Raw genomic sequence first — 17,882 nt, forward strand, 5'->3', positions numbered from 1 at the left:
TCAGTCAGAGGTCTTTCACATCACCTGCTACATGAATATTTCTTCTTTTGGAAATGGAGATGGGAGTTAAACCCAGGACTTTCTGCATGAAAACATGTGCTCTGCTGCTGAACTATGGTCCCTTCCCTATGTTCTGTGTCAGGGATAAGAAACCTGTGACCCACCATATATTGGTAGACTCTAACTTGCACCATACCTGCAAGGGTATGTCACCTTTCTGCAGTTCAAGCTATGTTGCAATATGGCCAATGGTCAGGGCTGATGGGGGTTGTCGTCGAACTGCATCTAGAGGGCCATTCCCTACCCCTACTCTATGTGGGAGAGAAGGAAAGTTGTATGTGAACCACAGACTCCTCCTCATCTCACTGTACATCAGGGAAGCCAACTTGCATAAAATATTGAGGGGGCCAGGTAAGCCATGCCCCACATAATAGATCACATGCACACCATTTGAATAGCAATGCCCATTGATGGGGGGATCCTGGCACCCTCAAATATTTTATTGAGGGGGGCAAAGACCCCTCGGCCTCAAGGAGTTGGTGCCTATGATGTACATAGAACACAGATGCCAGGACTACAGTGGTGCCTCGCTAGATGAATTTAATTCATTCCACGGATCTTCTCTTATAACGAAAAATTCGTCTAGCGAATCCCATAGGAATGCATTGAATTTTTTTGAATTTTTTTTCCCCATAGGAACGCATTAATAGAATTTCAATGCATTCCTATGGGAAACCGCAATTCGCTAGATGAAATTTTCATGAAACGAATTTGTCTAGCGAGGCAACCTCCACTAGAAAAAACCTTTCGTTAAGTGGAAATTTCGTTAAGCAGGGCATTCGTTAAGCGACATACCACTGTATATGTGAGTGTGACATGCCTTTTTCCTAGCTAATGTATGGATAGATGAAAAAGATGCCATAATAAAAATGGTGAGATTTCACAGTAACTTATAATTGCCCATGAGCTCAAAGACTTTCTTCCACAGTATATTTGTGATGGTGAGAAGTGCCCAGTGCTCAGTACCTTATCCAGTGAGGTTCAAGCCCCACCCTGAACTCCAGACACCAACTTCTGAGTAGCCCTGTTCATCTATTACAGACATGAAGGGCACTCCTGATCTTGCCGACAAAGGCCCGTATAGTTAAAGCTATGGTTTTCCCAGTAGTGATGTATGGAAGTGAGAGCTGAACCATAAAGAAGGTTGATCGCCGAAGAATTGATGCTTTTGAATTATGGTGCTGGAGGAGACTCTTGAGAGTCCCATGGACTTCAAGAAGATCAAACCTATCCATTCTGAAGGAAATCAGCCCTGAGTGCTCACTGGAAGGACAGATCCTGAAGCTGAGGCTCCAATACTTTGGCCACCTTATTGAGAAGAGAAGACTCCCTGGAAAAGACCCTGATGTTGGGGAAAATTGAGGGCACAAGGAGAAGGGGACAGCAGAGGACGAGGTGGCTGGACAGTGTTCCCGAAGCTACCAACATGAGTCTGACCAAACTGTAGGAGGCAGTGGAAGACAGGAGTGCCTGGTGTGCTATGGTCCATGGGGTCACGAAGAGTTGGACACGACTAAATGACTAAACAACAACAAGGCACTCCTGTGTTGAAGGGGAAGCAGTCTTGCACTACAGTCCCTAATATCACAAGCCCCGTCCCTGAAATCCCCCCGACATCCACCCATTGAGCATTCCTACTTCCAAAAGGTGAATGCCCAACACCCATGTAATGCCTGGCTAGGGCTTATTGTCTGGGTCAGCAGGCAGTCCCCACCTTTAGTGCACTGGCTCCCGGTGGAGTACAGGATCAGGTTTAAGGTGCTGGTTTTGACCTTTAAAGCCTTATGCGGCTTAGGACCCTCATACCTATGGGATCGCCTCTCCCGGTATGCCCCGCAGAGGACATTAAGGTCCACAAATAATAACATACTGGAGATCCCGAGTCACAAGGTGGTTAGGCTGGCCTCGACCAGGACCAGGGCCTTCTCAGTACTGGCTCCGACCTGGTGGAACGCTCTGTCTCAGGAGACTAGGGCCCTGCGGGATTCGTCATCTTTTTGTAGGGCTTGCAAGACAGAGCTGTTCCGCTTGGCCTTTGGACTGACGCAGTCTGACCCCGGGGTTACCCTCCCCTAAGGTTTTATCTTATAATGGTTTTATCTTGCTTGTAGATTTTTAATTTTAAAATAGAATTTTAACATTGTGTTAACCTGCATTTTAATTGAATTGTTTCTTTTATACTTGCGTTGATATTTTTGTTGTTAGCTGCCCTGAGCCCGGTCTTGACTGGGAAGGGCGGGGTATAAATATTATTATTAGTAGTATTAGTATTAGTGTAGCACAACCAGGTAGCTCAGGAGGTTCATGCCCTTTGCTCACTGTTGAGTTAACATATGCTCTGCTCACAGCCAATGAGGAAATAGGATTCCACTGGGGATGTTTTCTCATTAGTCATTGCAGAAAAGTGCATTGTTGCTAACTTTCTGTCCTCCAGGGGCTTTCTGTTTGGGGATGGGAGCTATAGATAGGATGTCCCATCAGTCCCCAACCGCCCCCTCCTCAAAAAACCTTGGAGATAGTATGTTCTCACAAACAAGCATTGGTGGGCCTGTGATTCTTTTCTCATTCTGGGATTGTGCCATACGAGCCCATCAGTAAAGTGAAATATCAGTGCTTTGGGGGAGGTCCTGACATCACAGAAGGACCTTAGAAAGCACAGTGGGAGCAAGTGATGGGTGATTGGGCATTGAGCCCCTCACCTAAAGGGCTATAGTGGTAGCCAGGCACACTTAAGATGAACTCAAACTTGCAAGATCAAACTGCTTGAATGGGGGAAGCAGAGAGAGAATGTTTGTTAGTGTGCCATTCTGAGCTGCTGTGTCACAAACCATTTTTTGCAACACAAAGCAACAGTGCAGAATAATATTGACAGCATATTAACAGCCCAGCACACCACAGATTTATACAGTTATACCTCTTGTTACGTCAGTCTCTGGTTGCGTTTTTTCAGGATACGAATATGGCAAACCCGGAAGTGTATACTTCTGGGTTTCCCCATGCGCACATGCGCGCAGAAACGCTCCACACACCTCGTGCATGTGCAGAAGCACTCTATCATGCCACGCACATGCGCAGAAGTGGTGCTCTAGTTGCGGACTTTTCAGGGTGCGAACGGCACCCCAGAACGGTTCGAGTCCATAACTAGAGGTACCACTGTATTGAATTAACTGTCACCCCCTCTTTGAAGGGAACCTTGGGAATTGTAGTTCATTGTGCAAGGGTGGTTAGCGAAGCCTAACTAGAGGCTTCTCAGCATTGTGCTGTTCTCAGGATTTGGAGGAGTGGGGAGCCATAGCAGTTAAAATTAAATGCTTGTAGGAGATTTTATATATATCACCGCCAGCCAACATGGTCAGTGGCCAAGGATGCTGAGAGATATAGTCTAGCAACATGTAGAGTGCCACAGGTTTCCCACCCCAGCTCTGAAGCCATGAAAAAGAGTTGTTGCACACAAAGGGCAAGTTTCTTCACAGCAGTTATTTAGTGTTGACAGCCTATAGGCTTTGCAAGTGGTCAGTTTGGTCCTTCAGTACATTATGATTATGGTTCATCTGGCGGTTGTCCTTTTGCTCGTAGAGGTTGTTGATATGATTTTCAGGCCGGAGCAACTTCCTCCACCTCCAGAGCCATATCCCACAACGCCTCTGCCGCTTCCAGAACTTGAGCAACTTCTGATGCTGAGCCCTTCTCTGTGGCTCAGTCCACTTCCTCCTGCCATGCCACTGTTGCTAACTACAGCTTCAGGAAGAGGAAGAGGAAGAGGAAGAGGAAGAGGAAGAGGAAGAGGAAGAGGAAGAGGAAGAAGAAGAAGAAGAAGAAGAAGAAGAAGAAGAAGAAGAAGAAGAAGAAGATCATTTTAATTGTGGCACACTAATTTTAGAGAGATAACCAAGTGAGACACTCATTCAGTTAAGCCTGATACAATTTGGCATAATAAAAATTGCCCATGCATCAAAACATTGTAGAGAGGAGTTCCTTTTTTTCTAAAAATCCAGCAGCTAGCTAGCCAGCCAGCCGGGTCCTTTTCTAAGAAACTCCACTTCACCCACCTCCCCTCATCCAGTCTTTCCCATTTTTCTCCTAACACTCAGTCACTATTCTGCACCATCTGAGGATGTTCAGTCCCCACTGAGTTGTTTTTGGTCTTGTCCGCCTGCTTTTTTTTTTTAAGTACTTCAGATAACTAAGGGTCCACTTTAGGAGAAAGAGTTCCCTGTTAGTATATGATATTCACACTTAAAAGCTTTGGAAATGTTCGGAACATTTAATGTGCAAACAATCTGAATCCTTATTCATTAGGGGCTGTAACTTGGGGAAGGTTCACAGCTTAGTGGTACAGTAACTGCTTTACATGGAAGGTCCTAGCTTCAACCTCAGGTATCCCCAAGTAAAGGGGCCCCTGACCATCAGGTCCAGTCATGTCCGACTCTGGGGTTGCGGCGCTCATCTCGCTCTATAGGCCGAGGGAGCCGGCGTTTGTCCGCAGACAGCTTCCGGGTCATGTGGCCAGCATGACAAAGCTGCTTCTGGTGAACCAGAGCAGCGCACGGAAATGCCGTTTACCTTCCCGCCAGAGCGGTACCTATTTATCTACTTGCACTTTTTGGCGTGCTTTCGAACTGCTAGGTGGGCAGGAGCTGGGACCGAGCAACGGGAGCTCACCCCATTGCAGGGATTCGAACCGCCGACCTTCTGATCAACAAGCCCTAGACTCTGTGGTTTAACCCACAGTAAAAAGATTTCTGCCTGAAACCCAGGAGAGCTACTGCCAGTCAGAGTAGACAGTGCTGAGCTAATGGACCAATGGTCCACTGCAGTATAAGGCAATATCAATATCCCCTCTCCTGCCCCCATATGCTGTACTGGGCTTCTCCTGCCTCTGGAGAGTGGATTTGGTGAGGCACAGAGAGAGGAGAGAGGGAAAGCTTCACTGCACCGACCAGCAACAGTCCTTGCTCTGGCTTCCAGTGGAATCGGGTACTTGAATCTGGCCCAGGTGTTTCAGAAACATGCTGTCATTGCAAACTCAGAATGCCAGCACAAAATCTTTGACTACTTACATATGTTTACAGCACTGCCATATTCTCCAGACATCCTGTTTGGGAAAAGCAGAAAAAATAAAGAAATAAAAAGTGAGCAATTCAGTCCTCCACATCCTCCTTCTTCTCAAGCAAGTCTGCAGATACTATTGCATCATGCACACTTTCAGGTCTACTCCAAACTGAGCCCCACTGAATTCAATAGGACTTACTCCCAAGTAAGAGTATATAGGGTTCAACGGATCTTACTGTTGAGCAGGGATTGAGCTCACTGGTTTTTTGGTGTTTGTTGGCTGCTGAAATTACCTTGCCCAAAACTGGCTCATAAAATCATCCAGCTAACAAAAGGCCTTGTAAATCCACCTGAAATTGTCCATTGCAAAATTGATTTCAATTGTCTCTTTGTTTCTTAAAATGCCAGTTGCAACTGATGGCGCAGCTAACATTAACAGCATGTTAATTATTCTGGGCTGCCATCTCCAGGGACACTACGGTATTGTGCTCCCAGGCTCTTGTGGTGTCTTTGTTCTCAGCAAAACAAACCTTTTTTCCCACCTTACACTTCTCTCAGTAATTACACCTGCCTGCAACTTGCTTTCTTCTCCACAAAAGACTGGTTGCCTCTCTCAGCTTGAAAAGTTTAAATCTGCCAGTTGTTTGTTGCTGTTGTTTTAGAATTGTAGTTTAAGATATATTTTTAATAAATGCGCTTCAGTGGGGAAAACAGAGTTGACACAGAAATTGGTGGTGCGATTTGAGTCGCTGCATTTACTAAAACCCAGTCCAAGTCATTCTTTTTGCAGCAGTTGCAGGAATAGGTTCTGATAAATAGCGAAAAACGGCTCAGAGTGCAGTATCGATTCGGCAGCAGTTGCTGATGTTCTTCGTCAAGGGAATTTGGTTAAGTTTGAATGAAAACTCGATTTCTGCAACAGTCAAGTACACCCCATTGAGTGTATTGCTTATGGCTGATAAATGTGGCAAATCATCACCTCCGTACAGGGATGAGGATCCCATGGCCCTCCAGACATTGTCAGAATCAAACTCCTAGCCAGCATGACCAACAATCAGGGATGATGAGAACTGTAGATCATCGGCACCTGGAGGACCACAGGATTCCCATTCTGAATATGAACATTGCTAGCCTGAATTCATTTTTACTTGCTAGCATTATTGTTAGCAAAGCAAATTGCTTGATAATCTACTTACATTTTGAAAATTGTATCCACCATACATTTAATACTGCCAGACAACTTTTTAAAACAAGCAAACCAGCAAACAAGCATTAGTGCTATACTTGTACTGCCACTGTTCACTGGGTGATTGCATTATCTAGTCTTTATATAAAGAGGCAAGCAACATTTTCCATTATTTTTTCAAGCAGCACTGAATGAAACTGATCGTGTGCCCTCTTCAGGATTTGCTGGCAAAACTGGCTTCCCCTACCCCAATAGCACTGAACTTCATCAGCTAGAAACTTGTTAGTATCACCCAGGCTTATTTATTATTATTGCTATTATTATTATTATTATTATTATTCTTATTATTATCTCCAACACTAAATGTACAGGAGGATGAAGATGGGGGATGTAGGAGGCAGCATTAACAATGTAAAATTGCTTGTCGTTACATGAGACAATAGTGGTTGACTCTACACACATATTAAAAGCGTTCTGAAGATTTTTTGTAAAAGGCATTTTTAAAAATACAGTACATTGAATTTTCCATAAGGCTCACCATCGCCACCCAGTGTCACATTGCATATTGCACTTAAAACATTTTATTTGCAGCTGTATAGCTGAGCTGTGGGTTAAACCACTGAGCCTAGGGCTTGCTGATCAGAAGGTCAGCGGTTCGAATCCCTGTGACGGGGTGAGCTCCCGTTGCTCGGTCCCAGCTCCTGCCAACCTAGCAGTTCGAAAGCACGTCAAAATGCAAGTAGATAAATAGGAACCGCTACAGCGGGAAGGTAAACGGCGTTTCCATGTGCTGCTCTGGTTTGCCAGAAGCGGCTTTGTCATGCTGGCCACATGACCTGGAAGCTATATGCCGGCTCCCTCGGCCAATAATGCGAGATGAACGCACAACCCCAGAGTCGGTCACGACTGGACCTAATGGTCAGGGGTCCCTTTACCCTTACCTAGCTGAGTCCAGAGTTTGTTCTGATCTCAGAAGATTGTGATGGGGTTTAAACAACAACAACAACAACAACAACAACAACAACAACAACAAATCAACACTTGAATAAGACAGGGCAACAGGGAAAATGAGAACAGAACCTTTTGAGATCAGTTCCTGGTTTCTCAAGAATAAATTGAGGAGTGAAACACATCAATTCCAGAGAAAATGGTAAATATGGAAACAACTAGTCCTAGTGTGGACAGCCTGTCAGCCATGTCATTGGTTTTCATCACACCCACCTCCATTCTTCTCCTTCCAGGAGGGTCCTGTAGGTGGCAATCTCAATATCCAGGGCTAGCTTAATATTCAAAAGTTCCTGATAATCACGCAAAAGGCGGGCCAACTCCTCCTTAGCCTTCTGCATGGCATTCTCCAGTTCCAACAGTTTCTCCCTTGCATCTTTGAGGGCTATCTCTCCACGTTCTTCAGCTTCAGCAATAGATGACTGAAGATGGACACACTATGGAGAAAATGCAAAGAATAGAAATCGGCTCACATAGAAATCAGCTCATATAACCAGAGCTCTCTTTTCCTCCTTTTTTCAGAGCAAACATTAGCCTTTTTAATTAGTATTTATGATTTATTTGGGTGGACAGGTGGAGAAACCCCCCCCCCCGACCCTGGGCAATATCCGACAATGTGTTATGGGGTTAAAATTTGGACACAACTTTATTAAAAGTTCAGATGCGGGGAGACCTTGGCTGAGGCATTGGGTGTTTATCCCCCCCAATCCCCGGCCGGGGATCTGGGGAACATCAGGGTTATCCAGCATGTGTGGGGATTGGGCTGTCTCTGGAGATCATCTGTTCAAGCAGAGAGCCCCCCCCCCATTTCACCACCATTGCAGGGGAGAGCAATGACAACCTAATGGCGTATAGCCAGTGCCTCCTCTCAAAACAACCCCTTTAACAGGGAACCGTGGGATCACCGCTGAAGGGGGGGGTCACCACTTCACACACACACCCGCACACGTATTTAGGGAAGATAGACTAAAGGATTCCGCCCAAGGCCTGAAACCGCCAAAGTTCTGACGTTTTGCTACGGGGAAAGCAAAACCTGCCAATGCAGGGAAATTCCATTTCCGGCCCTTCAACAGTGACCCTAACATAGCAGTGCCTGCGTACCTGTGAAGAAGAGGTTAACCTGCAAAAGAAGGCTTAACTGAGGGAGGGCAGGGTGGGAGAAGCTCTGAAGCCGACTGAGAACTCCCAGGTAAGTTTTGCCCGCTATTGTGTGGGCTGGGTGATCCCTCCCCTTACCTGGCCAACTCTCTCCTGGCAACGCCTCCCCAGCTGGCAGAGGTAGGCGGCTGCCTCCAGGTGTCCAGCCTGGGGGGGGGACATATCCACGCTGTACTGCCAGGAGCCGTATAGGATCGGGGGGTGGTACTGCACACAACAGCACAAAAGGTGCCCCCCATTTGATGTGGGGAGCAGTCATTTCAGAAATTTTCCATATGCCCAGTACAGTCTCAAACCGATACAAGAACACTAACTTAACTGTAGGAACATAGTGCACAGCTTTTTAACAAACTGAAATAACAGCGCCATAGGCAAAAGTCACAAAAGTCTTACACAGTCACAATCTCCATTTCATTGTCAAGTACAAGTGATGCAACTTAGGAAATGTCTTTGCAATAGGTCTACCCATCAATTTAATAATTGGGGCTTTAAGAATTTGCACCACAAGTGAAAGTGCTTTGTATGTTTCGAATGCTTCTTTCTGCCTCTAAATGAATGATTCATTCATTTGGATTCCTGGGGTCCATTTTTATGCCCTTAACTCTCAGGTGCAGCTATGCAGTAAGTCAAAAACAACTTAGGAAATGTTCACAACTCAAAAATTCATGTTTACATTTTGAAGTTTGTAGCAGTCGTAATTTAAAGGATTCGTGACACACCTGTATCTATGGAATGCTAAACAGGTAAATGAGAGAACCCCATTGTGTTGTGAAAGCAGCAAATCTATTCATAAACTAGGAACTGAATTATTTAGTTGAAATGGATTCAGGGCATATTTGTAGAATCAAACATAAATATTATTGCCAGCCTTGGGCTTAACTCAAGATCATTTCTTCACAAGATGATGCTAAAACACCCTGAAAGCAGGGTGAATATCACAGGTGGGGAATCTGTGGCACTTCAGATCTTGATGGACTACAACTCCCATCATCATTGACCATTGGCCAGGCTGTCTGGAGCTGATGGGAGTTGGAGTCCAATAGAATCTGGAAGGCCACAGTTTTCCCACCCTTGGGTGTATATAAACTGACCCCAAATATTGCAAAACCATAGGAAAACTGCTGGAGCTAAGTAGTGCTGGATTGAGTTCTTTTCCAGAAAGCATTACTGCTATTAAATTAGCTAGCAATACATTCACTCCATTAAAAGTCACTGCAATGTGTACTACTCACTGTAACATTATTAGACCATGGATGAGAACCATGTGACTCTCCAGGTGTTGCTGGACTACAACTCACATCACCCATGACCTCTGATTTTGCTAGCTGAGGCTGATAGGAACTGAATTCCAACAACTTATGGAGAAGAGCAATCACTGGATGCAAACAAACAACCTCTGCTATGCATATCTGCTAAAGGAACATGCATCTTACTTGTTTCTTCACACTTTCCGTTTCTGATCTTAGTCTGTGGATGAGTCGATTCAATTCAGAAATCTCCATCTTGGAATTTTTCAAGGCATCGTCATGTTTCCCAGCTGTGAGCTGAAGTTCCTGAAACTGATTTTATGTGACACCATAAAGCATAACAGCAGCTGCCAGTCCTTAGGCCAAATCCATCACCAGTTGCAGCTGCCTGAAGCTGCCAGTGGCTGAAGGTGGGAGAGGAGTTGGAGGGAAGCACTATGCCCCCAAAATAGGTTTAGGGGGCATGCAGGTGGAGTAGAGTAGGGGTGTGGGTGGCTCATTGTGCAAGCAGACCTTGATCCACAAGTGCATACCCCACCTAGCACTAAGCTGAATTCCATCCATTAGTTCAATGGCATGTTTCAGCATACAATTGCAAAAGCAAGAAGCCATAAAACAAAAAACCCTCTGAGTCTCAAGTGTCCCTCAGATTTTCAACTTTGGCTTTTGAATGCAGAAATTCCCAGACAAGAAGGATCATAGATCAGTGGCAAAGCATGTGTTTACATACAGGAGTGGCATGTGATGAGAAAGCCCTCTCCCTCTCTATGCCCAAGACCATAGCAGCCAGCCAGAGTAGACAAGAGTGGGCTAGATTGTTTTTTTTAGAAGCAAGCCAATAGATTTTTATTGTTTTGAGCTCTTCTTTGCAACTAGAAAGCATATGAATAGAAAAGTACTACAGTGCTCTAACTGCAGGGATTATTTTTAGGTGAGAAATTCTCATTAACTCTCCTGTTTTGAATTTGTCAAGTTTCTTTAAGTAATGTTCGATAGGTGGATCACTTTCCACTTGAGTTTTCCCTCCTTGCAGCCACTGCCTCAATTGGTGAGATCCACCATGGCATCTTCTGTTCTAGGAGGTCTCTGTATTTCTCCCAGACTTTAAATAAGGATTTTCTGATAATATGATTGGTAAAGTCCTTATGTACTTTCCATAGGTCAGGTACGCATGCCAACTGTGCCTGATATTAAATCCTTCAAGATCTAATATGTCTGGGTTCCCCAATGAACACCAATCCCTCAACCAGGTGAGACAGACAGCCTCATAGTATAGACTTCTATCTGGCAGTGAGAAGCCTCCTCTGTCCTTAATATCAATTAAGACTAGGTGTTTTGTTCTGGGTCTCTTCCCCTGCCAAATGAATTTTGAAATTTATCATTGCCATTCCCTGAAGACGGTCCGTCCCACCCAGTATCGGGATCGATTGAAAGAGAAACAATAGTTTGGGGAGCACATTCATTTTTGTTATAGAGATCCTTCCTAAAAAGGATAGCTTCAATCTGCTACAGGTGTCCAAATTTCTTCTGATGAATTTGTCAAGTTTCATATGGATTCGAGTGGCATTTTAACGGCCACATTTTGCATTGCTTGCCATGTTACTTGTCCAAGCCAGATGTACACACCTTGCTTTGGTACATGGCATCTGCTTCTGCTCGGCTCCTGTTGGCCATATCTTCATACTGAGCTTTGACTTCTGCAATGATGCTGTCCAAGTCCAGGTCACGGTTGTTGTCCATTGAGAGGATGATGCTGGTGTCACTTAGCTGCCCTTGCATCTGTGATAACTCCTGTAAGTCACACAAAAATCTTAATCAACGGGTAGCTATTGCTCTATGGACTCCCGATAAGGGTAGGAATGTTTGCAATCAGTTTATTTCATGCAGGGAATCTCAGGTGGTCCTTAGGAGAACACAAAGTATCCTCACCACTTCATACAGGGATCTCAAGAAGTTGAGTTCATCTGTCAGAGAAGCCACCCTGGTCTCCAGCTCCACCTTGTTCATGTAGGCAGCATCCACATCCTGGGAGGGGGAAATTACATTGAAGATCATAAAGGGTTAAGAGCCAGTCAAATGAACACACAGCAGTGAAGGTCTAGCCTAAGTTAAGTATTTGATGTAACTGCAGGGAGTAAATCACAAACTGCAGGGCATTCCTGCTTTACTCTAGAGTCCTTCCAAATCTACAATGCAAGGTCCTGGGCAAGGGAAGAGCATTGAAAACACACCTCCCTCTGCCAAAAAAAAGGTGAATCCAGTTGGAGCAGGGAGGTAAAAATGCAAACACGTTGCATCCCACCTTCCAAACATAGGCCTTCATTTTAAGCGCTAAAAGCCCTGAAATTACCATCTTAGATCTCAGATTTGTGCCCTCCACTCTCCCAAACTTAAATCCTATGTTGAATGGAAGAGATTGTGCATCTATCATCTATCTATCTATATCTATCTATCTATCTATCTATCTATCTATCTGTTGTTGTTGTTGTTGTTTAGTCGTTTAGTCGTGTCCGACTCTTCGTGACCCCATGGACCACAGCACGCCAGGCACTCCTGTCTTGCACTGCCTCCCGCAGTTTGGTCAAACTCATGTTCGTAGCCTCAAGAACACTGTCCAACCATCTTGTCCTCTGACGTCCCCTTCTCCTAGTGCCCTCAATCTTTCCCAACATCAGGGACTTTTCCAAGGATTCTTCTCTTCTCATGAGGTGGCCAAAGTATTGGAGCCTCAGCTTCACGATCTGTCCTTCCAGGGAGCACTCAGGGCTGATTTCCTTAAGAATGGATAGGTTTGATCTTCTTGCAGTCCATGGGACTCTCAAGAGTCTCCTCCAGCACCACAATTCAAAAGCACCAATTCTTCATCTATCTATCAGTCTATCTATCTATCTATCTATCTATCTATCTATCTATCTATATCTATCTATGGCATCAGCAGTTGGTATCCTTGAGCAGCTGCTAGGGCTCCAATGCTGTGGCAGAGCCCAGTACAGATGTTGGTGGATACTCATAGCATCCCCAGCGTAGCATCATTCTAGAGCACTGTGGAAAATCTACATGGCAGATGACTTACCATGCTGCTACTTCCACCAGTCCTGCTACAGCTGCCTGCCACTGCTGCCACCATAATCTCTAACAGGTAAGCCCACCAGGAGAGATCAACATGAGAGGAGGCACACCAGAGGGCTTTTTTTTTCCAGTGCCCACTCGAATATGGAGCTCATTCTAATCATATGTGTTCGTTCATTCATTCATTCATTCGTTTGTTTTTATTTAACAAAATTCATGCACTGCTTTAATTGTAAATAGAACCTCTTATCCACTAGTTGCATAGCCACCAACATGCCACAGAGGAAAATTGGGAGAGCAGCTCCTACACGAGTCATGTGACTTGTGTGAGAGTGTGGCCCCCACAATGCACATCTTTCAGGGCTGTGCTCTCGTGTGAGCCAAAACAGGACATCATGGGATCCAATCAGAAGAGCCTGTAATTCCAGGATGTTCCACTTAAAGCAGGGCAGTTGATGGGTAGGTTGTCTGTATATTTACATATTCTCACATTCCCCTTCATTTACCTCCATTTGGAATAGGTGTGCAGAACCTTTTTCAGAGCAAAGGCCACATTCCCTTCTGTGCAGCCCCCCAAGGGCCCCATGGCAGTAGTGGGTAGGGCCAGAGGCCCGTGTGGGCAGGGAAAGGAAGGTAGATTTTACATTTGTACAGAAGGTTGGCTTATACACACACGCACACACACACACACACACACACACACACACACACTACACACACACTAGCCTCCACCTGGACACACAAGAGTCATTATTAGAGTTCATGGACATTTCAGCCCGGAGGCTATGAAGCCAGGCCAGTGAGGAGAGTGTGTGTGTGGTTGTGCAGGAAGATTCCCCAGAGCCAGAAAGAGGCCTGGGCAGAGCCAGGGCCGGCCTTATGGCAAGGCTGGGTGGCGCAGGGTGCCAGGGCACTGGGCCACCTGGGGGGCACCGCGCTGCACCCGCCAGACAGCCGCGCTGTGAAACGGGGCGGGGGGGGTCACCGGAGGGATCTTCGCACTACGGCACCAGGGCACCGGATATGCTTAAGACGGCCCTGGGCAGAGCTATATTCAGACCTCAGGCCTGAGGGATTTCACCCCAATTTATAACGAGTGTCATCACTTTGCGTGCGCTTCAAGACTTGCCTTTTTTAGCAGTACAAATTCATTCTCAGCAGTGGTGCGCTTGTTGATTTCATCCTCGTACCTTTTGAGAGTAAATGAAAACAAAACCAAATATTGTGATGGATTTGTGGCCATAATCTGTTCAATATCTGTTTAAAGAGAAGAAGAAGAAGAGGAAGAGGAAGAGGAAGGGGAAGGGGAAGAGGAGGAGGAGGAGGAGGAGGAGGAGGAGGAGGAGGAGGAGGAGGAGGAAGAAGAAGAAGAAGAAGAAGAAGAAGAAGAAGAAGAAGAAGAAGAAGAAGTGGCACAAACCAGGGGAAACGCCACTGGCAAGGTGAAATAGAGAGTAAGGGGCTCTACTAATTTCTATTCTACAATGGCACTTTCCATCAAATGTGTAAACGATGATAGGAGACCTTTCTCAAAACAGGAGCAAAGAGTGCCAGGCAAATGCGCTGGCAAGTGAATGTGGTGCTGATGAGGATTGCTAGTTTATTTGTGACTGATTAGCTTAGAGATGCAGAGAATGAGGGAAATGGTCAAGGAGAAGCTGGGTACTTTTGCAAGATTGTTTACATTTCTAATTAAAAGCTAAAGGTTGCATTTCAGTGGGCTGAAGATCTTTGGTTCAAGCCTGATGTGCTTTACCAGATAAATTTGTTCTTTAACATCTATGACTTGTCAGTTGTTCCTAATTAAATTTACTGTTGCTTTGGTGCAGGGAAGTGTCTGTGAAGATATGGATAACACAGCTGCCTGCATTTGAGAGCTGCTGCTCAGATCGTAGCTATGAAGGCTGTCATGATGAGCTCCTGAACTTCAAAATGTACATCTCCATCACTGGGGAATGGCACTCCAGGTGGGAAGAACTGAGCGCTGGCCTTGCCTTTCCTCACCTACCTGCGCTTAAAGTCTTCCACTAGATCTTGCATGTTCTTCAGTTCTGAACCCAGCCTCCCTCTTTCACCCTTTAGAGAGTCTAGATGTTTCCTCAGGCTGTTGGTATAGGCCTCAAAGAGGGAATCCATGTTGCTCTTCGCATGGGAGATGGGTTGCTGCTGCAGGAGGTTCCATTTGGTCTCTAGGACTTTGTTCTGCTGCTCGAGGAATCGAACCTGAGGATCAAACAGATTGAAAGGGGGGCTGAGTGTCTTGGCAAGTACCCAACAGATCACTGGTGAGCAACTTCAACATGTATATAGTTGGCCAAGGGTAGCCACACTGCAACTCTAAGCCCTTCCAGGCATAGCATGGAGAGCAACTGTACTAAAATGTCACATGACATAAAAGAAAAGAAACTGAACTGTTGAATTTTTGAGTGCAAATTTTGAAGTCCAAAATGCTCAAATTCAAGTTTCGACTGTAAAGGACAGGGCACTCTCTTTCAGACCCGCCAATGTGATGCCCTTCAGAAGTTGTTGGACCACAGCTCCCATAAGTTCCAGCCAGCACAGTCGATGGTCGGGGATGATAGGAGTTGTGGTTCAGCAACATCTGACTGGAGGGTACAATATTGGCTATTCCTGATATTAATTGCAAAGGTATGGATCCTTATGTAGTCAAAACAATTCTGCCCATGCTGTAGATGGTAGTATCTGCACTCACGAGGGAAACCCCAATTTTGCAAAAGCACACACACACACACACACCAGAACACCCTGTGGAAAGGGGAACTTCCAAAGCAGCACATTGAGGACAGTATGCTGAGTGACCACAAAATGCTGGCTATTGAGGGAGAGCATGGAAAACTTCCTAAGAGGAGAGAAATAGAATGGACTCCTGGAAAAGGGCATGGCTGACTGGCTGGCTGGCTGGCTGGCTGGAACCTCCACACTGTGACATTGGATGCATGACTGACTCTATAAATGGTAAGTCTGGATGATAATGCTTAACATTCTATTAATATTTTCCTTCCCAAATCCTGTACATAAAAGACGTTTTCTAAACACCCTGGTCCTGATTCAGCTGTAGTTGCAGAAACAATTGTTGGCCTTGGATGGAAAGTGGTCTCACTCTCTGCATCAATAAGTTCATCCAGCCAGCCCATTCAATATGATTTGGATAAACACTGCAGTATGCATGAGCAATAAGACGTCAATATCCATTGACTGGCTGCAGACACAAATGTCTACTTCCGCAAATGGATATCACTTGCTAGATGGAGACACTTGCCATCATAGCAATCATAAAACTATTGTTCAAATTGGGGGAAGAGAATCAAATTAGGAAAATTTCCTTGAGTTTTCTTTTCAATTTTATTTCTTCTCTAACACATAGGAAGCAGCATCACAGACAGTCTGGTGGTGTATTGTGTGTCCCACCCAGTCTACAATGAAGAAATCTCCTGATCGCTTTACTATATAGCTTGCAACCCATGTTCCCCTACACTAAAATGACCAGCTAAATTTCCCTGGCTTAGGTGGAAAAGTATGGATTTAAATTTACAAATCTGAGTATGGAATTTGATTCAGACATTCTTCCTGGACAACAAGAACCTGCTCTACCTTTTGTTTCTTTATCCTCCTTGGGCTTGCGCCTGGTTTTTTCCCCCCAATCAAGAACAATGCTGAGAGTTCGTTGGGCTCCCACAAGACTTGTCAATATATGTGTTATGGAGTGGTGTAACATTATAGAGTTGCCTTTCAATATTCTATATCTAACTGTCTATCTATCTATCTATCTATCTATCTACCTATCACAGCAGGTCTTAAGAATTGCCCAAAAAGTAAGTTCAACCCAAATGCATCATGCCATGATATTATCACATGCTGTTTTTTCTCAAATGGAAACAGGTGATGTAGGCAGAATACATTGTTAGAAGATCTTCTTACAAATGTAAAGGCTAACTGAAAAGAGCCCATTTCCTTAACGTCACCAAACTTCATTAGAAGATTTCCAAATTAATTTCAAAAAGGACAGTCTTATTAAATCATCCACTTGTCCACATTCTGTGGCTTAAGGTTCAGTGTAGCGTAATGTTTCTACTAAAATGTCTGTTTTTCATTGATTTTAATTTGCCAGAATGAAAAGACAGGCAGAATCCAAGAAATCTGACCCATTCCCAGATTTAGATAATAACTGGCCAAAGTAGGTGCCTATATAATCATCAGTATGTCCATTGGTGGTGACAAGTGAGCTAAGAATTGTACAGTGTTTGCACGAAGGGGGAAAGAGGCAGATAAATTATATATAATTCAAAACTGTATGAACTAACATAATCCCAGGCATATCAATTTGGAGTACTGCTAAATATTTCCTGTTTGACAAAGGAATTTAGTAACAATTTAGAAATATGTAACGACAGTAAGAAGCAGTTAGTTAACAGAGCAGCTCAAAATCCTACCTTGTCTATAAAGGAAGCAAATTTGTCATTGAGGTTCTTGATCTGCTCTCTTTCTTCTCTGCGCACTTTCTGGATCTCAGGATCAATTTCCAGGTTAAGTGGCGCCAGGAGGCTCTGGTTAATGATGACTTCTGGGATGCTACCCGGAGGATGGGAAAGAAACCCAAGGCCATTTCTTCCATTGCCAAAGTTGCCATTGGCCCATCCACCACCAGGAAATCCACCAAAACTAACCCCAGCATTGTTACCAAATCCACCTCCACGATGTGCACCTCCAGGAACCACACTCTGGGAAATGCGCTTAGTACCCCCCAGGTTGTAGAGGCTTCTACTGTAAACGCCACCAATTCCACTTGCTGTTCCGGTGCTTCTTCGGCTGGGAGAGGAGGCATTGATCCTGCCCCCTCCGAAAACAATTGCAGAACCAGCACTAAACCCCCTCCCTCCATTCAAAGATCTGGCATTCAGCTGTCGGCTCATTGCAGCATAAAGGTGGTGGCGTAGAGAGATAGATATGAACAGTCCAAAATCCTCTCCAAGTCTTCCTTTATATGGCTTTCAGAAGCTGGGCTTGGTTGGAGAAGTGAAATGAAAGATATTCGAACTATTCACAGGCTTGGTTCGTCTGGCACCAGCCCATCCTATCTTGAAACC

The 17,882-nt window shown here is 44.9% G+C and overlaps 1 protein-coding gene across 1 annotated transcript; it reads right to left on the reverse strand.

Moving 5' to 3' along the window:
* Positions 1-3,400: 3,400 nt before the first annotated feature.
* LOC132591766 (keratin, type II cytoskeletal 5-like) lies at positions 3,401-17,733 on the reverse strand. Its single transcript, XM_060272111.1, has 9 exons — positions 17,229-17,733; positions 14,786-15,000; positions 13,907-13,967; positions 11,638-11,733; positions 11,335-11,499; positions 9,895-10,020; positions 7,520-7,740; positions 5,121-5,155; positions 3,401-3,798 (listed from the first exon to the last, which is right to left on the reverse strand). Exons 1-9 carry the CDS (start codon positions 17,706-17,708, stop codon positions 3,608-3,610), a joined length of 1,590 nt encoding a protein of 529 aa, XP_060128094.1. The 5' UTR covers positions 17,709-17,733; the 3' UTR covers positions 3,401-3,607.
* Between the last annotated feature and the right edge of the window lie 149 nt (positions 17,734-17,882).

Source organism: Zootoca vivipara, chromosome 2, assembly GCF_963506605.1.
Source record: "Zootoca vivipara chromosome 2, rZooViv1.1, whole genome shotgun sequence".
NCBI lineage: Eukaryota > Metazoa > Chordata > Lepidosauria > Squamata > Lacertidae > Zootoca > Zootoca vivipara.